The sequence below is a fragment of the Vidua macroura genome, chromosome 1 (genome assembly GCF_024509145.1).
Source record: "Vidua macroura isolate BioBank_ID:100142 chromosome 1, ASM2450914v1, whole genome shotgun sequence".
Taxonomy (NCBI): domain Eukaryota; kingdom Metazoa; phylum Chordata; class Aves; order Passeriformes; family Viduidae; genus Vidua; species Vidua macroura.
This window is the reverse complement of record NC_071571.1, coordinates 154,097,349-154,120,135: the sequence shown is the minus strand read 5'-3', so window position 1 is coordinate 154,120,135 and position 22,787 is coordinate 154,097,349. Positions and strand designations below refer to the sequence as shown.

Sequence of the window (22,787 nt, the reverse complement as noted above, 5' to 3'; positions counted from 1 at the left end):
CATCGTGGATCCATGAAATAATTTGTGTTGGAAGGTACCTGGGAGATCTCCAGTCCAGCCTCCTGCTTGGGACAGGACCAGGAGGAGGCCAGAGCAGGCTGCCCAAACTTCAACCACGGGGGATGGCCCAAAACTCCTCTGGGCCCCTGGCACCACCAAATAATGATCCTCCCAGGGGAGCCTCTTGGCTCCAGGGGTTCACAGGACGCTGTGAAACCAATAAAACCCCTCAAACACCCCTCGCTGCTGCTGCCAGTCACATACTGAGTGTGGCAAATACCACCCATGAGACAGAACCAGCGGAATTTGGGGAGCCCCTCATGAGCCAAACCCTGCCCAGTGACACCCCACAATCACTACACATCCACAGGTCCCACAGCTCCCCTCTACAGACCTGCCTCTCCCTTTTTGCATCCTGTCCTTGTCACTGAGTGGCTTTTTCCCCCCTTCAATGGAGAATGGAGACATCTGGCACTGGGTTTTCAGTGCTGAACTCTGTTTTGGCTGAAGTTATGTGATGGCAGTTTTGGGATGCCAAACCATAGGAAGGTTTGGGTAGAAAGGGACCTTCAAGACCACCCAATCCCACCCCCCTGCCATGGGCAGGGACACCTTCCACTAGCCCAGGTTGCTCCAAGCCCCATCCAACCTGGCCTTGGACACTCCCAGGGATTCAGGGGCAGCCAGGGCTTCCCTGGCCCTGTGCCAGGGCCAAACCACCCTCAGAGGGAACAATTCCTCCCCAGTATCCCATCCATCCCGGCCCTCTGGCAGTGGGAAGCCACGCCCCGTGTGCTGTCACTCCATCCCTTGTTTGTGCAAAGTCCCTCTCCAGCTTTCCTGGAGCCCCTGTAGGTACTGAAAGCCTGCACCAAGGTCTCCCAGAACCCTCTCTTCTCCCAGCTGAACAATCCCAAGTCTCTCAGCCTTTCATCACTGGAGAGGTGCTCCAGCCCTCTAATCATCTCTGTGGCCTCCTCTGAGCCCGTTCCAACTGGCTGATCTATGCAGGAGTGAGAAAGGATGAAAGCCCCACACAATTATTAGCGAGCCTCTTGATCCAGAGTACTGCATTTGGCATCAGTTTATGAAAGAGAAACACCCATTGGTGACAGCAGGATCACACTGTGACAGCCCAAACTGTCCCCAGAATGAGCCCTTCCAGGTAAGAGCCTGCAGCAGGCAGCAGAGCCAGGCCAGCTCACCCTCCGTGGGGAGGCCAGTCCTGCCCCAGGAACATTCCCACACCCCACGTGGGGCTGGACCGGGGTTACCCACAGGAACAGAACAGGCTCAGCCGGTTTGGGAAACCAGACACACTGGCAGCAGCACACCCAGGCTCCCCTGGCAGAGCCACCTTTGGCTCCTGCTGAGCAGGGGAACACCTGGGCAGCCCCAGGCACCAATGGCTGACCCCAGACACGATTCTCCCTGACAACTCAGGGATGCCCAGCACCCACTGGCAGAGCTTTCCAGCCAGCAAGAGGCACAAGCACAGAGGTCCCTGCCCCTGGGGAGCTGGGGAATCCGAGGTGTGCCCGTACTTCAGCCAGGGCAGGGCACAGCTCCAGGCCCACAGGAAAGCAGAGCGCTCCCAGGAGGAAGGAGATGCCCACCTGAGCCAGGAATGAGCTTCTGCCCTCATAGCCCCAGCGTGGCATGATGGGTCAGCAGCAGCACGGATGGGGTGGCACTGGAGGAGGCACTGGCCAACATCAGGACGAGATGAGCCACTCCTGAGCAGGGACAAGAGGACCCCTGCACCCCTTCCTCACTCCCTGCATGGGGAAACAACCGTCCTGCTCCAAACCTGCACCAGCCACCTGCTGCCCTGCCCAACAGACCTGCACCTGTCCTCACAGCCTGGAGCGTCCCAGGCCCTGCAGACTCCAGAACAGAGCTGCCAGGCACACCCAGGCAGCAGGGGATGTTCTGGAGAGCCAACAGCTCCAGAACTGCAAAGGTGCAGGCAGAGGAGGGACAGGCTGTCAGGGACAGCAGCTCGCTCCAGAAGGCAATCTGCAGCACAGAGATCCATGCAGATCCATGCAGAGGGTGAGGCTGGAAGGGATCTGTTGTCCCAGGTAGTCCAAGCTCTGCTCAGAGAAAGGTCAGCCACAGCAGCTACCCGGGGCAGTATGTGCACACACAGCAGTGTCTTGTGACATACACACACAGCAGTCACACACAAGTACTCACACAGCAGGATCTCAAAGGGCCTTCTGAGCCCAGTCTCTGCCTTTAAGGAACCACCTGGAGCAGATTCCATCCCCTCTCTGCCATGACCAAGCCTTCAAGTGGTGTTTCTCCAGCTGATGTGACATGTCTGTGTTCATGACTGTGAAGCTCCCAGCAACACTGCTGAGGCTGCAGCAGAGCCCCAGGACACAAACAAAGGGTTGCTGGAGCTGTTAGGTGATCTAAGAGAACCACAGTGTCCAGTGATGCTAGGAATTCAGACACCACCCCCACAGCTCCCTCCTGCTGCAGCGCAGAGCGTCCGCCTGCCCCCCAATCACTTATTCAATCAGACCAAGAGGTGGAAAATGAAAAAACGAGAAAGGACAATGGATAAAAGGCTCAGGACAAACCCTCTGAGCCACCACTCAGCTATGCCGTTTCCCAGAAACGGCAAAATCCCAAGGGCAGCCTGGAAAGCCAGCCATGAGGATTAGGGACAGAGAGGCAGCCCGGCTCCGGGGCTGGCAGTACTGGGCCACCAGAGCCACCCCCGTGCTGGCACAGAGGGCTGCTGGAGCTGCTCCTGCTGCTCAGGGGACAGGCTGCAGTCCTGGAACACCCTGGGCAGACTGATGGAGCGCGGCAGGGTCAGGGACAGAGCCACTGAGCTCCCCTGGCAGCCTGCTGGCATCTGCAGCAACCACAGAGCCCTGTGCCCATCCCCTGTGTGGCAACACGAGCCCTGGGTGCTCCCATCCCACTGCATCTGCACTGCCAAGGAAACAGAGAAAGCATTTGGCTGCTGAGCCTGGCACCTGGAAAACACCAGAGGTGTCTGCATGCGGACTGATCCCCCCTCCCAGGTCAGCACCACCGCTCTTTTCCAAACCTGTGTTTTCCTGAGGCTACAAAAAAAAAAGGGTTTCTGGCCTAACCAAGGCTAAGCTCCAGCTCTCCCCTTCACCTGGTGCCCAATCTCATAACACCATGGGAAGGGAACTAGGACATGGTTGGGGGGGGTGTCTTTGTTCCCCAGCACCACCTCGTGCTCTCCTTGGAGGGCCAGCCCCCATGTTCCCACCAGTACCTGAAGGAAAACCATCCCCATCTGTCAAGACACAGAGAGGAGGACAGACAGACAGACAGCTGGGCTCCTCTACCTGTTTCCTTGGAGAAGGAGCCATGCTGTCCTCAGCACAGACAGCTCATGGAGCTGCCTTGGCCCCAAGACCCTCCTGCCAGCAGCAGACAGGAAGGGGGGGCTGCCCAGTGCCACCACAGGCTGTGGGGACATGCCACCCTCAGACAAGCAGGCTTTAGGCAGGTTTCAGTGCAACACCTCAGAACCTCTCCAGGTAATAAACAGCAGCGCTACTGGAGTGGAGCAGGACACGTGTCAGGGGAAGAGGAGTCAAACACCAGCTTAACCACAGAGCCACAACAACCTCACACTCAGGCCAATGGCTCTGAAAGCAGGTGGTGACAATGTACACAGCTGGAATCAGGAATGGGCTGTACACCACAAACACAGCCCTGGCTCTGGAGTGAGACACAGACTGCTTCTGCAGCCAAAACCACCATGGTGTTCCCAGCTCTGCTGCCCAAACAGCAGGGCTCAGACACCTCCTCTCTCGTAGGTGTTCTCTCCTCACATGGGGCACCATTTATCAGTGTTGGTGCTTGGCACTAAGCAACAGTGGACTCAAACTGACTGGCACCATCAGTTTGTTACCCTACAGTGAAAAAAACTCTCATACCTTCTCTGTAAACTTCTGGGGCAGCTCCACACAACATTTGACTCTTTCTCTCCTTCCCTCTTCCTTGTGCAGGACCAGCTAACTCCTTCCTGTCCCTCACAGCACATCCCAACCATTTCTCCTCACAGCACAGCCAGCAAACCCTGACTCTAATGGACTCTCAACCAGTTAACCCCCTCTTTTATAACACCCATCCTTATTGGAAATAGCTGTGACCTGTTAAGGGCAAGGCTGTTCCCACTCTTTGGTAATTAATTAGTACAGCTGCAATTCATCGGGGTGAGACTGCCTTCAGCACCATCTCTATTCTTTTACAGCCCGTTCTCCCACACTCCTCTTCCTCAAAAACAACCTGTGACAACCCAGCTGCCCCGAGACACCAGCCCTGAGCCAGCAGTGCTGGTAGTAGTGGTTTTCTTCAGGGACCAAGCAGCCCAGCAGTGCTTGTTGTGTGTCCACTCCTCCAACACGAGCTAAGGGGCTCCAAGGCAGAGGTTTTGCCAACCCTTCCAACCCTGGAAGCACCCGTGCTAACGTGCTCCTCAGTCTCCTTGCCTCTCATTTCTCTTCAGAGAATTTCAAGTCCACCTGTCCAGCCCTGCTAGAGCAGTCCCTGCCTCCAGCAGGACAGCACATGTCTAATTAAAGCAGGATCAGACTGTGCAGCAGGAAAATAATTACAATTCTCCTTGTGATTCACCAGCAAGAGGGCCTGCTTCCCATGCCACCGTGGGCTGGGCTCCTGGATGAGTTCTGAGCTTGTCTCCAGGCCGGATGAATGCGTGGGACCCTGCACTGCAGGCAGGAGGTGTCTGTCCATCCATCTGTCCGCAGTGCAACACAGCAGCTCCTCAAATGCTGGCACCAAAACCAGCTCATGTACTTGAGCCTTGTGCTTCCTTCCCGTTTTCCTGGTTAAACATGGGCTTGACACCTTCCTCCTGTCCCTGGAGGAAGCAGAGCCTGCTGCATGCTCCACAGCTGGGCATGGGGGCACCCAGCCCCTCTCAGACACCCAGAGGCAGGTGAAGTGTGAAGAGACTTGGGCCCCTCCTTCCACAGGTGTGCTGAGAGATCTCACACCTGTGCCAGTGGCATTGTCTCTGGGGAACTCCAGCCTGGGACAGAGTCGGGAGGATCTGGAAGCAGCAACTGCAAAGCAAAACAGCCAGGAGCTGATCAGCTCTAGGGTTAAAGCCGGCACTTCCCAGCACAGTGCCCAAAGGCAGCATGGCACAGGTGAGGCCACAGAACCAGCCAGACCTGTGTGCCATGGCTGGGCAGCACGGGCCCAGCTCCAGAGGCTGCACAGCTCCCCCAGCAGAGCAGGACTCACTTGAGCAGAGCCCAGCACCTCTAGGTAACAGAGCAGCAAACCCGAGAGACACCTCTCCCTGCAGACAGAAACCAGGAAGGCAGTGGTTATTCCCAGAACTGCTCAATTCAAGAAGAATCACTGAAATCTGATGAGGATAACTGAATTAACACGAGCTGAGGTCAAACAAGCTGTCACACGGCTGAGAGGTGGGAACATCAGTTTGGAGCTCCAGGAGAGCAGCCACTACCCAGCCCCAGGGCAACCCTGGTGCCACAGGGAGGGCACCACAGCCACCCTGCAGGTGCCCAGGGTCTTGGTCTGAGCCACCTCAGGCAGTGGACACAGACCAGCTGCCCCCCAACACCACATCTTCCCAGCTGTCTCCCACCCCACAAGTGTCTCCTTCTCCCCTCCTCACAGTATTTCTAGCCAGATCCTGAACCAGCTCCACGCTAGTGAGCTCTGGCCGCAGACACATGGTCACCAACACCCAAAAAGTGGCAATTCAGAGTCCCCAAGGCACACTGCTGACATGCCAGCCACGCTCAGGTCTGCAGTCAGAGCCACGGCAGAGGGCAGGAGGAGGGGACAGAGAGGACTCTCCTCGTGTGCCCACGGCAGGAGAGGCATGGAGGGGCAGTCAGGCGGGGCAGGGGCACTGGGGGCACCCAGAGGAGTGGCCCCACGTGCTCCTGGCCACACTGGAGGCAGCAGGAGGAGCAGGGCAGCCCCAGCAGGCTGCTCCCTGCCAGGACACTGCCTCCCCAGCCCTCCCCTGGCAGCCCGGCGGATTTCCGACTATTTAACCCCGTACCGGGCCCTGAGGAATGCACTGCAAACAGAAAAACCAGGGCTGGGAATGCATTCCAGCAAAGACAAAGCGAGCTGCCTCAGAGCCAAGGCTCGGCAGCTGCCGCTTCTCAGGCACGGCAGCAGGCCTGAGGAATGCTGTCCCCTTCCGAGGGGCCGGGGCAGCAGCTGCCCTGACACACGGCACACAGCCAGGAGCAGGGAGCAGTCCCTGCTCCAGGTGAAACAACAAACCAGCCCGGGCCCCCAGAAAGGCAGTCCTGAGCCAGAATTAAACCCAGACACCACAATTAGCATCCCACTGCTGCCAGGGCCTGGGAAGTGATCGATGCTCTCACGCTGATCTTCCACAAGGCAGCAGCAGATTATGGCTGTGTGAAGAGGGGCCCTGGCCACAATCCCAGCACTCACAGCCTCCACCTTGGGCTGTGCAGTGGGACGGGGCAAGAAAGGAAGGACCAGAACTCCCTGTTGCAGGCACAGGGCACTCAGGGGCACTTTCCACTGAAACACTGGAATATATTAAATAATCGTGGCACTGTGTGCTGTGGTTTAGCTGACAAAATGGTGTTCAGTCAAAGGTAGAACTCGGTCTTGAAGGTCTTTTCCAGACTCAGTGATTCTGTGACTACTGCAAAAGCATTAATCTGGAGATCATTTCAGGGAGAGCATCCTGGCTGTGGGAGAAGCAGCCAAACCCAGCACACCACAGGTACTGCCCAAGCACCTCTGCCCCTTTCTGATTTGCCCGAGCATTTAGGTCTTCCCAGCCAGGCCCCTCCCTGGTGCACCTGCACCTCAGGAATCACCTGCTCCCATCCAGCCAAGGGACACCATCTACTTCTACACCATCCTCTCAGCAAGGAAGGGTCAACTTGCAATTACAAAAAGTAATTGACTGATGCGTAATGCCACAGCTATTAGCAAAGGGGAAAATGCCAGAAGTTGTATTATACAATAACCTGTTGCAATTGTTTCCAATCAGATTGTGTTTTCCAGAGGCAGAAATCAAAAGTAGGTTTATCCAACAGATACATTTCCAGCACAGTGAGGTACCTTAAAACCACCAAAAAAACCCCAACAAACCAGGTCTAACCCTGAAACTAGGAATCCAAGACAAGGCAATGAGAGCAAGCCCAATAACTGATCGAAGTGTGGGACTCCATGGCAGCCTGTACCCTTGGGGTGCAGGAAAGCACATCTGGGGGACTGGAGAAGTCTTGAGGAAGAGTTAAGTGTACCCAAACACCTCCCCTGAGCAGGAAGAGGACAAGGAAGAAGGTGCTGGAGCAGCTCCCAGGGAACTGCTCAGGCATACACCAGTAAATGCCCTGACCCAGGAATGACCCAGGAGCCAGAGCCCACAGAGGTGCTGCGAGGCCACATCCCCCTGCCCAGCACACAGCATCCCTTCCATCCACCACACTCCTGCCAGGGAGATGGCAAAACAGGGCTCCAAAACGCAGGAAACACACAGAGCAGGCCAGAGGGGAGCTGAAGAGCTTAACCCAGCCCTGCCTCTACCTCCAGCCACCAATGAACTAATCCTTCCTGGCAGATACTCAGCATCAGCCAAAGGGAACCCGAGACACCAACGGGGAGGAGCAGGCAGGGCCTCTGCAATGCCACATCCAGGCTTCAGAGACAGCAAGGGGGAACAGCAGCTGGGGCTGGGGACCTGGCACAGGCAACCACCCCCAACAGCAGCAGGAACCCCAGTGGGGCACACTGAACCCAGCCGGCAGCACCACACACGGGGCAGGTGTTAAACCACCCAAGAGAGACCTACAGAGGGGTTTACAACAACCCTGCAAGGACTGAGCAGGTGCTTCCACCTCTAACCTCCCTGCAGGTACCAAACCAGTGCCACGGAAGGTCTGGTGAGAGGCAGAGCCATTCCAACCATGGCCACCTGAATTTTCATCCACTTTTTCCTCCACTAAACCTCTCTACTGCCCAGCTGCCTCTGCACCTCCTATTCCACGCACCTGAACCTCCTCCAAGACCCGTGCTGGTGGGGAGCCACAGGCTGGGCAGCGCACCCACACCTGTCCCACAGAGCTGAACACACCTCGGAGCTCAGAGAACTGAGTATTAACAGTCACTTCCCTTTCACAGACCTCAAGCATAAAATCCATCTGTGCACCTCTTTCCTGTTCCGTTTGTATATCCAAGAATTGCCCATCCAAGAATTTTATCAGCTCTGTTCTCCATGACTGAGCTTGTGTTTGGCTGCTGCCAACGCAGAGCAGATCCTACACCTCTGCTGTCACCAGGGGAGGGTGCAGGGGAGATGGCCTGCACTTATTCTAACTTCTGGGCAGCAGCAATGCAGAATACATGGCTTTTGGAGAGACAGACACACACCCAGCTGTCCCAGTCACCCACAGGGCTCCTGAGCTCCTGCAAAGCACCGAGAGCTCCACACACAAGTCTCACAACCAGCAAGTGAAACCAGTTTGTTGGCTGGTTTTGTTAAACAAATGCAGCTGCAGCTTTGACACGGCCTGGGATGGAAAGAGCCACATCCAGAGCAAGAGGAGGTGCCCACCCCACATCAAGCCTTGGCAGGCTCCAAGGCTGGCTCCACACACGGAGCATTCCTGGCTCCCTGACTTTCTCAGGGAAGGCCTATTAGTGCAGGGAGATTAGAAGGAGAAGCTTTACTCTTCCATGGAAGTAAATAAACCCCAAGATCCTCCTTTCAGCCTTCACATGCCAGGAAATTAAAAGCTGCTCTTAATTAGCTTTGTGAGGCCCCTTTCTGCTTTGGGAGAGTGACAAGCATGGCCTCGAGCTTCTCCCAGGTGAGTGGGATCCTGATTCCTGCTGGTACCCTGGCTCCTGGTGGGATCCTGATTCCTGGTGAGACCCTGGCTCCCAGTGTGATCCTGATTCCCAGTGTGATCCTAGCTCCCAGTGGGATCCTGGCCCCCAGGGGGATCCTGGCTGCCGGTGGGATCCTGATTCCTGGTGGGACCCTGATTCCCAGTGGGATCCTGGCCCCCGGCAGGACCCTAGCTCCCAGTGGGATCCTGGCACTGGTGGGATCCCGGCTCCCAGCTGCAGTGGAATTCTGGGCCCTGGCAGGATCCTGGCTCCCAGTGGGATCCTGATTCCTGGTGGGACTCTGATTCCTGGTGGAATCCTGGCTGCCAGTGGGATCCTGGCCCCCGGCAGGATCCTGGCACTGGTGGGATCCCGGCTCCCGACTGCAGTGGGATCCTGGCCCCCGGCTGCAGTGGGATCCTGATTCCCAGTGGGATCCCAGCTCCCAGAAGGATCCCGCTCTGGACATGACACAGGGATGCTCTCACCCCAGGCCACGGCAGCCAAACAGGAGGAACTGCTGAAACCAGGCCAGTTTCAAAGGGCCTTGCCATGATGCAAACGGCAACAAGCCCAAACAGGGCAGGACCTGCCCTGGACAGAAATGGGCTCCTCTCCCCAGTGCCTCCCACAGTTTCCAGTGCAGGGGGTATCAGCTCACTGGGCAGTGAGAAGAGCGTTTTCTGCCCTGGGCTCAGCTCATCATGGGAGCTGCAGTGAGGAAAAAGCAAAGCAGAGGAACTGCAGCCCCTACATTAGAAAAGCCTGGGGCGTTCCTCTTCAGCACCACCACTGCTAAAACCCCCGGGACCACAGCCAGCCCTGGGGCTTCCCCTCTGCACAGCCCACAGCCCCAGACGCCTCCAGCCCAGCACTGTCCAGCAGCCTGTCCCTGGGCACACTCGTGCTGACACACCAGAGCTCCGAGGTCTCCTCCCTCTGCACAGACTTGTTTGGGATTTCAGCTCCTACTCAGCTCCACCCTCTTGTCCTCCTACACCAGGTCCTACCAGCTCTGTTCCACCCAGGCTTCCTCCAGCCTCCCTCCTGCCTCCCCATACTCCAAACTGGAGCACTCCTCCAAAAGCACACCAAGAGTCTCTGGATCCTTCTGTGCTGTGACTGGCTCCGTTTGCCACCTCCCCAAATTCCATGGAATGCGTTCATTCCTTCCCGCTGAGCAAGACCTGTGCTTCTCAAGTGCTCAGGAGTGGCCTGGATGACTGAGGTGTTATGCAGCTCCAACAAAGTGATTTAGCCAGCTGTACTTCCTAAACCCTCACCACCAAAACTGCTCTCCACCACGCTCCTGCAGAGATCCTGCAGCTACCACTCTCTGCAAGACAGGTGTACTAGAAGTCAGCACGGAGCCAGTCTTTTCCACCTCTGGAATTCAGACACCCTCGTGGAAAGCACAGGCAACTTATCAAAGGGAATTTATCATTTTCCATTAAATCATGTGGTATCACCCTGGCAGCAAATCCCTGCAATGGGGCAGCAGATGCTCCCACACAGATTTAATTTATCCCTTCAAACTGCCCAAGCAGTTTGGGGAAATTTAGGCTCAAAACAGGCGAGTTTCCACAAGGGACAGGTGGCAAAGAAGCAAAAGCAGTCGGACGAGGACCCGGCCCTGCAGGATGGAGAGAAGCACAGGCTGACTCCTGCAGCTGGGAAGGGAGAGGCGAGGAAGGCACAGCAGTGTCGCTCAGAAATCCCAGGAGATGGGCAGAGCATCCCACCGGATCCGGAGCACAGCAGCAGCACGAAGGGCGCTGGAAATCCTGCAGAGGGAAACGGTGCCACAGAAAGAGCAAGGGAGCCCACGTTTCTGAAACAGGTGAAATAAGGACACAGAAAAGCCCGTCTGAAACACCCAGCTGGTGCTGGGTAAGAAACCCCTCAGAAGAGGAACCACATAAACCCATATAAACCACATAAACTCACAGATTTTCAAGAGAGTCACCTGACCTTTCCAAAAGCCACCCTTCTAATCCTTTCACCTCAAAAATCACCTCCACGGGGAAGTCTTCCCTAAAAGCCCTGCCTGAACCCTCAAACACAAACTTGCTGCCCAAGGCTGTGCACGCTCTCTCATTCCCACTTTTCTGACAGATCTTCACAGGCACATCCCTGTGTCCTTCAGACCTTCTCCCAGGGAGTGGGCACGTGCAGCCCCATCCTGTGAAACAAGCACGCTGCCCTTTCTCCACCTCATGATAAGCACAAACCCCCCTCCCAGGGTCTCTTTCCCAAAAAAAGTCTTGTTTCCATATGAAGGGCTCCTCACCTGGAAAACATCCCCCTGACCCAGCCAAGGAGCTTTTCCACCACCATCCTTCAGAGACAGCATGTGCCTAAACCCAGTGTTCCCACCTTCCCTCCTCCTGGTGGAAGGGCAGTTTATTTTCAATTTTCATCACCATATTCACCTCATACTACACAGATTCCTACTCCTGCCTCAGGTATCTGTCCCTGCCAACAGGAATATCCTCAAAAAGCGCCCTTCCTGCAGTGACCTGTGTGCCTGGGACCAAAGGCACCTTGGCACAGCTCAGGGAAGCACGGCGAACGCAAACCTTCAAGACACACATTGGGTCACACCTAAGGTGGATCAAACCTGCTTCCTTGTTCCACCAACTGCAGATCTCCTCCTCCTCCTCCTCCTCACGTGCCTCTGGACCAGCCATGGCACCAGCCATAGAACCTGGAAGGGCTGGGAAGGGGAGGGACAGTGAGGATTCTGCTCTCTCTGCCCAGCGTGTCTCCAAGGCTCAGCACCTCCGGCACCCCCGAACTCCCTGGCTGCTCTCAGGAGCAGCAGCATTTGGGCTGCTCTGCTTGTCTCCCTTCAGGAGGCACCTGAAGTTCACCTGCCTTGTGAGGGCATTTAGGTCTGGCTGGGATGGGCTGACACCCGGCACGGCCAGAGAAAGCCCTCGGCAGCTCCAGACAGGAGCTGGGAAGGAAGAGTGTGAGTGCAGCAAGGACAAAGCCAAACTCCCTCTGAGCCTCTCCCAGGAGGGAGGGCAAACTGCAGATCCTCATTTCTGGTTGTTTTCTCCTTCCTGAACTGCTCCAGCTCTCTCCTCAGCTCATGCTAACCCACAGCACTGTTATGTCACGTGCCACGTGGTTCCACAGCTCAGTTAAACTACATTTTGCACGAAGAATGATTTCTTTTGCTCTGAGCTGAGCCCTTTTTGGTTTCACTCAGCGCTCTCCTGCCAGCAGCAGCAGCTGCTCCCTGATCCATCATTCACACTCCAGGCCTCTGCCATGGGATGGGGAATGGCTCTGTGTCCCACCACCTTTCCCAGACAGATGGAGACATCCTGAAAGCGTCCACCTCCCTTGTGCAAAGCTGTTATACACTGGGTCTGGTCACACCCTTTGCTGCTCCCCGTTCTCTGTCCCTCTCCTGAGACCACAGGACCCCAGGATCTCACTGCTCTGTTCAATTTGTTCCTCTAATAATTCTTTGCCAGAACACTCCAAAAGGGGAACTGGCAGGCCAGAGAGGAGCCTGTGAGCCCAGGACAGGTCATGGCAAGAACTCTGAAGCTCCAAGCTGAACAGGTGCCACAGCTCTGTGACACAGAAGCTCCTTGGGTGCCTCAGGAGGGCACTGAGGGCACATACACAGCACCTGCCATCCACACGATCACAGGCCAAGCAAAAACTCTGTATAAAATTTGCATTTATAATCCAAAAGATGCTCTTCCAAGCTCACGAACCCCAGTGTGTCCCAGTGCCAGGGGTCCAGTGCAGCACGAGGCCAGGCTCTGAGTGTTCAGCAGGTACACGAAGCTGAGAGCACAGGGACCAGCAGGTTCTCCTCCATGGGTGTGTCACAATCACCTCCTCTGCAGACAGACTGACACCCATTCCCAGTCCCAGCCTGCCCGTAACACACATTTTCCAGTAGTTTGGGAAATCTCCCTGCCTAAAGCACAACAAGATGCTGAGCTACCTGAGAGAAGAGCTCAGAGTCTCTCACTGGTGTCCCCACACCTGAAAAACCTCACAGCTGAGTCCCACTAGCTCAGCTCACTGGGGCTCAGGAAGAGACCAGCAGGAAAGACAAACAGAGCCCAAAAATACCAGAGCAGGAGCTGCTGCTTCCACACAGGAGAACCTGCTCAGGTGTGGATGCGCCAACTGTGTGTTTGCATGTTTTAACAAAGCTGAACCAAAACTGAGCTTCTGCTTTGTAAGGGTTTATTTTATCCAGATTTGATGGCAAATTCTTTAACATGTCAGTGTCCAACAAAAACCTTGAAAGCTAACGACCTCAATTCTCAATTTTTTTTAATAAACACACAACTCAGTCTATGCTCCCTGAAGAGCATCTCTCCAAACACACGGCAGTCAAACACCTTCTCTCTCTGGCACAGGCAGAACTCCAATAACTTTTAAAAAAATCACAGTTTCCAAAGGGGATACACAGTAAAACTTCCCCTGCAGTATGCCACAGCCCAGTTACTGTCTCAAGGCCTTTTCCTTCCCAAGAGGCAGGTTCAAACTCCCACCTGCAGCATCCCGTGTGCCAGATTACCAGGCAGAACGGGAACCCCACGGCTTGGGTTCCTGCTGGAGGGTACTCCAGGACCCAACCAACGCCCTGCCCTGCAAAAGCAAAGCCTGGGGAGTCACGAGATGCTGGGCCAGGCTGGCAGCAGGGAGATCTCAGTCCTGTGCCTCTGCAGGGATCACGGTGCCATGGAACAGCCACGGAGGGCTTATCCTGGTGCTCCTGCGGGCAGAGCTCTGCGCTGGACAGAATGGCAGCAGAAGCTGCAAGCGCCGGCTGGAGCCCCAGGAATGCTCTGGGATGGAAGGGATCTTAAAAACCACCCAGTCCCACCCCCCTTCCATAGGGGGAAGTGCACATGGACAGGTGTCCCTGCCTATGGACAGGTGTCCCCTGCCCTGCCACTGTCCCAGGCTGCTCCAAGCCCCGTCCAGCCTGGCCTTGGGTACTTCCAGGGATCCAGGGGCAGCCACAGCTGCTCTGGGCACCCTGTGCCAGGGCCTCACCATCCTTCAGGAAATAATTTTTTCCCAATAACGCCTCTAACCCTGCCCTCTGGCAGTAGGAAGCCGTTCCCCCTCGTCCCAAGCCCCTCTTCACCTCTCCTGGAGCCCCTTTAGGCACTGCAAGGGGCTCTAAGGTCTCCCCAGAGCTCCTCTTCTTGAGGCCAAGCACCCCCAGCCTGCCTTCACGGCAGAGGTGCTCCAGCTCTCGGAGCATCTCTGTAGCCCTATGACCACAACTATAAAGCAGTTCCACCGCTTCTAATTAACTTACTCGACACTTTTTGCAGCTTACTGATTAGACCAGAGTTTTTTAATTCACGCTGTGCTTTGCTTGGCAGCGGCTGCGGCTGTCACAGGGCTGAGGACCGGGCTAAAGGCTCTCCCCCGCGGGCAGGGCACCCTTTTATCCCACCGGCCGCGGTGCCGCTCCCAGCCGAGGGGCTCCTCCGCAGCCGGGGCGGCTCTCGGCCCGCGGGGGCCGCACGGACCCGCGGCCGAAGCGCTCGGTGCCGGCCCCGGAGCACGGGGAGGGCGCCGGGCTCGGCCGGGGCTCAGCCGGGGCTCGGCGGGGCTGGGCTGGGCTCAACCGGGCTCGGCGGGGCTGGGCTGGGGCTCGGCGGGGCTGGGCTGGGCTCAACCGGGCTCGGCCGGGGCTCAGCCGGGGCTCGGCGGGGCTGGGCTGGGCTCAACCGGGCTCGGCCGGGGCTCGACCGGGGCTCAACCGGGGCTCAACCGGGGCTGGGCCGGGGCTCGACCGGGGCTCAGCCGGGGCTCGGCCGGGGCTCGGCGGGACCGCGGGCCGGGGCAGCGCTCGGGAGGGCCCCGCGGGCCGGGGCGGCCCCGGCCGGCCCGAGGCGCGCTCGGGAGCCGCGGGGCGGCGGCGCGGGGGCCGGGGCTCACCTTGGGCAGCTCGCGGAGCTGGTTGGCGTCCAGCAGCAGCTCTTCGAGCGAGCGGCTGTAGCGGTAGATCTCCTCGGGCACGGCCTGCAGCGAGCAGTGCCGCCGGTCCAGCGCCTCCACGTGCCGGTTGCAGCGCCAGAGCGGCGGCATGCAGCGCAGCATCGCGCCGGGCCGCGCCGGGCCGGGCCGAGCCGCCCGGATCGCCCGGGCCGCGCCGGGACAGGACGGGCCGGGCCTGCGGCAGCGCCCGGATGTGCGGGGGCCGGGCCGGGCCGGGCCGGGCTGCTCCCGCTGCGGCAGCGCCCCCGCTCCGCTCCCTCCGCCCTGGCCTGGAGCCGCTCCCGGCCGCTCCCGGGCCGCGCCTGGGAAACGGAGTCCTGGGAAACGGAGTCCTGGGAAATGGAGTCCTGGGAAACGAAATCCTGGGAAACGGGAGATGGATCCTGGGAAACGGGAGATGGATCCTGGGAAATGGAGTCCTGGGAAACGGAATCCTGGGAAATGGAGTCCTGGGAAACGGAGTCCTGGGAAATGGAGTCCTGGGAAACGGGAGATGGATTCTGGGAAATGGGAAATGAATCCTGGGAAACGGAGTTCTGGGAAACGGGATCCTGGGAAACGGAGTCCTGGGAAACGAAATCCTGGGAAATGGAGTCCTGGGAAACGGGAGATGGATCCTGGGAAATGGAATCCTGGGAAACAGAGTCCTGGGAAACGGGATCCTGGGAAACGGGAGATGGATCCTGGGAAATGGAGTCCTGGGAAATGGGAAATGAATCCTGGGAAATGGAGTCCTGGGGAAACGGGATCCTGGGAAACGGGAGATGGATCCTGGGAAATGGAGTCCTGGGAAATGGGAAATGAATCCTGGGAAATGGAGTCCTGGGGAAACGGAGTCCTGGGAAACGGGAAATGGACTCTTGGGAAATGGAGTCCTGGGAAACTGGAAGCTGAGAGGATTTATGAGGCCCTGGGGCTGGAGAGGATGGTGGCTTCTCTCAGTCCTGTGGGGGGGACAGTAAAACTGCCCAGGAGCAGGGAGCGCGTCGGGATTCAAGCCCAGCCATCCCAGCTGTAAAAAGCTGGAGCAACCACACGTCCCATGTCCAGCAGCACAGGGAGGGACGGAGAGCAGCACCCACATCCCGCACCTGGCACAGGTGAGGCTTTGGGCGGGGGTCCTGGGAGTGACGCCGTGGAGCTGCGGGGACCGGGCCGGGGCGCTGGATGTGGGGGACAATGGATCCCCACAGGGCTGGGTCAGGGCAGTGCTGGATGTGGGGGGACAGCGGCCCAGGGACCAGGGCCAGGGCGCTGGATGTGGGGGGACAATGGCCCAGGGGCCAGATCAGGACAGCGCTGGATGTGGGGGGACAGCGGCCCAGGGACCAGATCAGGGCAGTGCTGGATGTGGGGGGACAGTGGCCCAGGGACCAGGGCTGGGCAGTGCTGGATGTGGGGGGACAATGGATCCCCACAGGGCTGGGTCAGGACAGCGCTGGATGTGGGGGGACAGTGGCCCAGGGACCAGGGCCAGGGCGCTGGATGTGGGGGGACAATGGCCCAGGGACCAGGGCTGGGCAGTGCTGGATGTGGGGGGACAATGGATCCCCACAGGGCTGGGTCGGGGCAGTGCTGGATGTGGGGGGACAATGGATCCCCACAGGGCTGGGTCGGGGCAGTGCTGGATGTGGGGGGACAATGGATCCCCACAGGGCTGGGTTGGGGCAGTGCTGGATGTGGGGGGACAATGGATCCCCACAGGGCCGGGTCGGGGCAGTGCTGGATGTGGGGGGACAATGGCCCAGGGACCAGAGACCAGGTCAGGGCAGTGCTGGATGTGGGGGGACAATGGCCCAGGGACCAGAGACCAGGTCAGGGCAGTGCTGGATGTGGGGGGACAATGGATCCCCACAGGGCTGGGTCAGGACAGTGCTGGATGTGGAGGGACAGTGGCCCAGGGACCAGGGCTGGGTCAGGGCAGTGCTGGATGTGGGGGGACAGTGGCCCAGGGGCCAGATCAGGGCAGTGCTGGATGTGGGGGGACAGTGGCCCAGGGACCCGTATTGTAAAAGCAGGTGAACCCGGTGGGAAGAAATGCTGATGTCTGTCTCCAGTTCAGAAGGCTGAATGATTTCTTTATTATAACTATACTATAATGCATTAATGTACTATTTAAAGGAGATACTAAAGCTACAAACCTACTTGTTCTCACTACCAAATCTAACAACTCGTGCCCCTCTCTGAGAGTCCAGCCACAGGTGGGTTGGATTGGCCATCAGCTCAAACAATCCTCACCAGAATCCAACCAAGCAATCACCCCAGGGAAACAATTCTCCAGACACATTCCACATGGGAAAAGCAAGGAGCAGAAATAGAAATTGTTTTCTCTTTCTTTCCTCTGTGCTGCTCTATGAAAAAATCCTGAAAGAAATGTGCTTGCCACAGGCCAGGGCCGGGTCAGGGCAGTGCTGGCACGTGGCCAGCGGGCTCCTGGCCACAGATGCAGCCGGGGTGCCCCCCTGTCCCTGCACTGTCCCCTCTCCCCGTCCCCACCTCCTCAGCCCCTCACAGAGGAGCAGCCACGTCCCCCCAGGGTGCCTGCAGTGCCCGGGGCTCCTGGGTGTCGGGGTGTCAATGCTGGGCTGACCCCAAGATTGTAAAGAGTCTTTGCTTCCCTTATCCCACCGCAGCCAAAGAAGGAGCATGGAACGCGTCCAGTTGTGCTTCCAAGGTTGTTTATTTCTCTGACCTGCCGAGCTCTGCCTGGCAAGTCCACCATAGCAATCTCCCCCCAAGCCTCGGGCAGCTCCCCCCTTATATACTCAAAACTACGTGTGTATGTTTGCAATTTATTACCAATTCCCATCACCCGTGTTAGACTGTGAATCTCTGCCTTAAACCAATAGAAAAGTGTCACCATCACACCAAGACATGGAGGACAAGAAGAAGTAAAAGAAGGCCAGGACACGCTCAAATTCCTCTATCTTGTACCCCCTCAACCCCATTCTAAAAATCCCAAAATTCTACTTTTCCACCCTGTGTTAGTTCAAATGTCACACTACTCAAACCCTTGTGGCTGTAATTCCTCACACAGAGTTGGCAGCTTTTCCCACGGGCTAAAATCGAAGCCACGGGTGTTTTTGACTTTTTGGCAAGGTCCCCGAGCCCCCTGCCAGGGTCTGGAGCCAGCCAGGGCAGCCAGAGGGATGTGCTGGGCTCCGACCCTGGGGACTCCTGTCGCTGGCGCTGCTGGCTGGACCCGGTGGCAGCACCCACTGGCACGTGGTGGCACCAGCAGGGACACTGCACTGGACGTGGCCCCCAGGTCTTGGATGACCAGCACCGGCGCTGCCACTTCGGAGCAGCGAGGCACTGCCGGCCCTCAGCCCACGGAGCTCACCTGGAACAGCTGGCACGGAGTGGAACGAGATGAACTTCAAAGTCCCTCGAACCCAGCACCATCCCAGGGTCCCACGGTGATACGGAATGAGAAATCCATTTTTCAGCTTTTTGCCACATTTTGCCTGCTTCTTCCATCTTTTTTTTTTCGCCTACCTCTCTTAGCTTTATTTCCCAGTTTTACTCCTCATGTTACAACAAAACTCCTCTTGATTCCTGCAGATTTTTGCCACCATCTCTATGACAGTGGAAACAGCTTCTTTTTATTTCAACATCCACCCTTTCACACATCCAGTTCCCAAGGTTTTAAAGAAACCCTAAAACAATCACAAACTCTTCCAGGTACATGAATTCCACAAAGCCTGCTAAATGCAATCCAGCTTGCTGCCCTGCGAGCTGGCATCCCAGGAGAAGCTGAAGGTTTGCAGAACCAGCTGGGTGACCTTCAGGAGCTGCACAGCCTCCTGCCAGACCAGACTCACACTGGATCCCTGCAGAGGGACGTGGGCAGGCTGGGCAGGTGGGATGGGATCCATGGGATCCATGGGCCCGGGTCGGAGGTGTGAGGTCAGCCTGGCCGAGTGCTGCGTCCTGCCCTGGGTCACAACAGCCCCTGGAAGGCTCCAGGCTTGGGACAGTGGCTGGAAATCTGGGGAAGGCTCTGGGGGTGCTGCTGACAGAGTTGGCCAGGGGATGGGATCCCCCTGGAGCCTCCCTGGGGATCAGATCCTGCCGTGGAATCTGGCTGGGGGTGGGATCCCCCTGCAGCCCTCCCCCTGTGACCTCAGCTCGTCTCCTTGGACACAGCTCAAACACACGGGCTCCAGGGCCAGCAGCACACCGGGAGCGCTGGGAGCAGGGAAAACCTGGGAGGAGGGAAGGTCAGTGCCTTAAAACACCACCTTTTATACAATCCCAACTTCATCCTTTTCCCATGGGCACGTGGGAATTCTCTGACCCTCACACACCCCCTGCACCAATTCCCCACATCACTGCAGCCTGGGCTGGGATTTTAGTGGATTTGTCCTGGTTTTCACCCATCTTCTGGAATTTTGCCTTTTTTTTCCCCTTAAGAATTTACATGAGTTGTATTAGGAAGTGAGAATTTGTAATTACAAATATTCACTAAAACCATCCGACTTGTCAGATTCCAGCTCTAAATACTGAATTCCAGCATTCTACACTGGAATAAATAGTTCAGAAATTCAGCCAATCCTGAAATTAATGCTTAAAAACTGTTTAAAAACCTGAATCTCATTAAATTAATGCTGACAAATATTTTTTTAGAAGAGAATCTCCTGAAATTGGGATGTGAGATACTGGTTCTGGACAGGAGATACTGTTTTGGGATGCAGCTGCCTCTTCAAACACTGGAGTTAGTGAGGGAGGGACAGGTCAGAATTGCACTTTTTCCTCCAAACTTCAGGAATATCCCAACACTATATGGCAAAAAAAAAAAGAGAAATCTTTAAAAATGTGCATTTTTGGTTTTCTCCTGAGGCAATTCAGGATGGGAAATGCAAATCCAGGAATGGCACCAAACAGTTCTGTGTCAGACATTTGAGCTGCTGGAGGAACCAGTTGGAAATTCAAGGGCAGGACTGGGGCAAAAGCGTTGGCTCTGAGCTGGTGTTTTTCCCCTCTGTTCCAGTTTTACAGCTGGGTTGGGATATGGCAACCAAAACAAAGAACAGCAAGGATGAGGCGGCACCCCAAGAAACAAGTGACACGGAGGACCCCGTTCGGGAGAGGAAACTGCACCTGCAGGAGGAATGCAGGGTCCTCACACAGCACCTGGACACCTACCTGGGGAGAGCGGAGCAGCTCCTGCAGGGCAGCAAACGCCTGGAAAGGGAAGCCCAGGGCACTCGGGAGCAGAGCCAGTCCTACCTGCGCTGCGGAGCAAGGCTCAGCCAGGACCCGCCGGGCATGGTCATCACCCTCAACGACCAGAACCGCCAGGATCTGGCCCAGATCCAGGCGCAGCAGCAGGAGCTGGTGCCACGCTACGCTGGCAGGGAGCAGCAGGTGAGGAGCGCCCTGAAGGACACGGAGGCCGAGGCCTCGCGCCTGGACGCGGAGCTGCAGCAGCTGCAGCCCTACAGGGAGCGCAAGGTGCAGGCGGAGAAGAAGGTGAAGGCGCTGGAGAAGGAGCTGCGGGTCACCAGGATCCGCTGCGCTGAGGAAACCCACGCTGTCAGGAGCAGGTTCCTGCAGGACAAGGCTGACTGCGAGCAGGAATTCCACCAGAGGATGCAGCAGCTCACCTGGGGAGCGCAGGAGCTGGCGCTGCAGGCTCTGATCCAGCACGTGGAACAGGTGAAAGCCGAGAACAGGCTCCTGCGCCACGAGCTGCTCGGCCTCCTCCAGCACTGCCAGCTCCTCAGGGACGCCAGAATCCAGCTGCAAGACCAGCAGGAGCAGCTGCTCCGGGAGAGCCGGTGCGCCCAGCAGACAGCGCTGCCCGCAGCAGCGCGGCGCCGCGGGGACAGCCTGCCCTGCTCGCCCGTCAGGGCGGGCCACTGACCCCACACCGCCTGGCCCTGACCTGGAGGAACCAAACAGGGAAGCAACCAAATCCTTCTGGCAGTGGAAGCACTGAGGGCTTTGAGCTCTTGTCATAAGGATGCGTAAAATACAATTATGGACCGGATCCATATTGATGTTCTCCTTCAGTCCCAGGGAGGTGGTGGCTGCCCTGTCCCTGGAAGGGCTCAAGGCCAGGGTGGGATGGGGTTTGGAGCAGCCTGGTCTAGTGGAAGGGGTCCCTGCCCATGGCAATGGGGTGAGCCCAGCGTTCGTTGCAGCGCAGTCACACCCCAAAAAGAGACCTGAGGAGCTGGCAGCAGGCAGGGGCAGGTGCTGCGTGCACAGGAGGGGCAACAGGGGATGCACAGGGGCAGGGACAGCGTTACAGCTGTGAGAAATCCCCCTGGAGCTCGGGGCAGGGACAGTGTTACAGCTGTGAGAAATCCCCCTGGAGCTCGGGGAAGGGCTTGGGGCAGGGACAGGGTTATAGAGAGGCTGGACTTTGGCCATCGTCGTTTTCCATCCCGGCTGCAATTCGGGTCAGGAGCTCTCTCTGAAAGTTTGACAGCGAAAATGTTCCACTTGGGTTGTTCTTCAGGCAAGAAAAATGAGTTCCCAGGGTTGGTTATTAAAGGAGGAGCTCGTTATCCAGCAGGAATTCCTGGGAGCAGACAGTGTTCCTGATTGGCTCGGGAGGAGCTCGGCACAGGTGCTGCTCACTGGGGTCTGACGGCATTTCTGAGATTCTAGAGCATCCTGGGGCTCGGGGAGAGAGGCAGCACCACCCATTTATTTATGAAAACACCCTGGTGTTTCGCTCAGGAAACTCTTTTTTTCTTTCACATCGGGGATTTTCCCGCTTTACCCGCTCATCGCCTGGAGTTGTGCTTCGGGAATTGTCCACCGGAGGGCAGCAGCGAGCGCGGGCCATCGGCGCTCCGGCTGCAGTTCCGGGTGCCGACAGCAGGCGGCAGCACGAGCTGGTGGCGCTGCCGAGCGCCCGCCCCGCCCCATCCCGGCCCCGGGGGCTCTGCAATGGTTTGGGATGGAGCGACCTTAAAGCCCGTCCGGTGCCAGCCCTGCCCTGGGCAGGGACATCTTCCCCTGGCCCGGGCTGCTCCAGGCCCTGCCCAGCCTGGAAGAAGGTCCCGTGCTTACCCCTGCATTTCTGGGACGTTTTCCCTAAACACCAGAGTCAAACAGAGCTGCTTGGTGATTTGTGCAGCTACCCCTGAAAGCTCGGGGCCGCCAAAGACAGCACCAAAGCTGCTGTAGACATGGCATCCCAAAATCCCAGCATCCCCAAATCCCAGCATCCCCAAATCCCCAGTATGCCAAAATCCCTGCACCCCGAAGTCCCAGCTGCTGTAGACACGGCATCCCAAAATCCCAGCATCCGAAAACCCAGCTGCTGTACACACGGCATCCCCAAATCCCAGCTGCCACAGAGCCCCAGCATGCCAACATCCCAGCTGCTGTAGATATGGCATACCCAAATCTCAGTATCCTAAAATCCCTGCATCCCAAAACCCCAATATCCCAAAATCCCTGCACCCCAAAGTCCCAGCTGCTGTAGACACAGCACCCCCAAGTCCCCAAACCCCAGCTGCCACAGCCCCACAACATCCCAGCTGTGGAAACTCAGCCTCCTGGCTCTGCTCCAGGCTGAGCCATTCCAGCCCTGAGTGAGTTTCCCGGGCTCTGCCGCAGGACATCCCCAGGCTTGGCAGCAACCCACAGAGGGAGGCTGGGCTCGGAATTCCCTGCCACAGTTCCCTGGAGATCATTCTGCTTAGATTTGCATTTCTTAAGTGAAAGGATCATTTCCTCCAGCCTCCTGCTGGGTCCCAGTGCTGTGGAATTCCTGAGCACAGGCTCAGCTCAGTTCTCTGGACCAGGGCTCCCTCCCAGCACCCCCAGGACAGGAGCCCCCAAGGGTGACCCCCCCATCCCAAGTTCCCCCTTGGCTCCATCCCAACCCCCTGGGGCCCGTCCTGGAGGGAAACGGCTGCTCCTGCCCC

General features: G+C 57.5%; 2 protein-coding genes across 17 annotated transcripts in view; one reads left to right on the top strand and one right to left on the bottom strand.

The window, feature by feature from the left end:
• Positions 1–15,038, bottom strand: part of SCRIB (scribble planar cell polarity protein) — a 107,630-nt gene extending 92,592 nt beyond the window's left edge. For all 14 annotated transcript variants that reach the window (XM_053990092.1, XM_053989986.1, XM_053990028.1 and 11 more), the window contains exon 1: positions 14,836–15,038. In XM_053990092.1, the coding sequence (XP_053846067.1) occupies positions 14,836–14,997 (162 nt within the window). In that variant the 5' untranslated portion in view covers positions 14,998–15,038. The remainder of the gene's footprint in view (positions 1–14,835) is intronic.
• Positions 15,039–15,800: 762 nt separating this feature from the next.
• CCDC166 (coiled-coil domain containing 166) lies at positions 15,801–20,890 on the top strand. 3 transcript variants are annotated; one of them, XM_053990122.1, is made up of 3 exons: positions 15,801–15,995; positions 18,580–19,118; positions 19,889–20,890. In XM_053990122.1, exon 3 carries the CDS (start codon positions 19,909–19,911, stop codon positions 20,761–20,763), a length of 855 nt encoding a protein of 284 aa, XP_053846097.1. In that variant the 5' UTR covers positions 15,801–15,995; positions 18,580–19,118; positions 19,889–19,908; the 3' UTR covers positions 20,764–20,890. The 3 variants fall into 3 exon arrangements, with proteins under 3 accessions (XP_053846097.1, XP_053846105.1, XP_053846087.1); XM_053990130.1 differs by lacking the exon at positions 15,801–15,995 and having other exon boundaries at positions 18,131–19,118; positions 19,747–20,890; XM_053990112.1 differs by lacking the exon at positions 15,801–15,995 and having other exon boundaries at positions 18,132–19,118.
• The last annotated feature ends 1,897 nt before the right edge of the window (positions 20,891–22,787 follow it).

Coding starts and splice junctions, on each gene's coding strand:
- CCDC166 (XM_053990122.1), top strand. CDS start 19,909: ATGGCAACCAAAACAAAGAACAGCAAGGATGAGGCGGCACCCCAAGAA.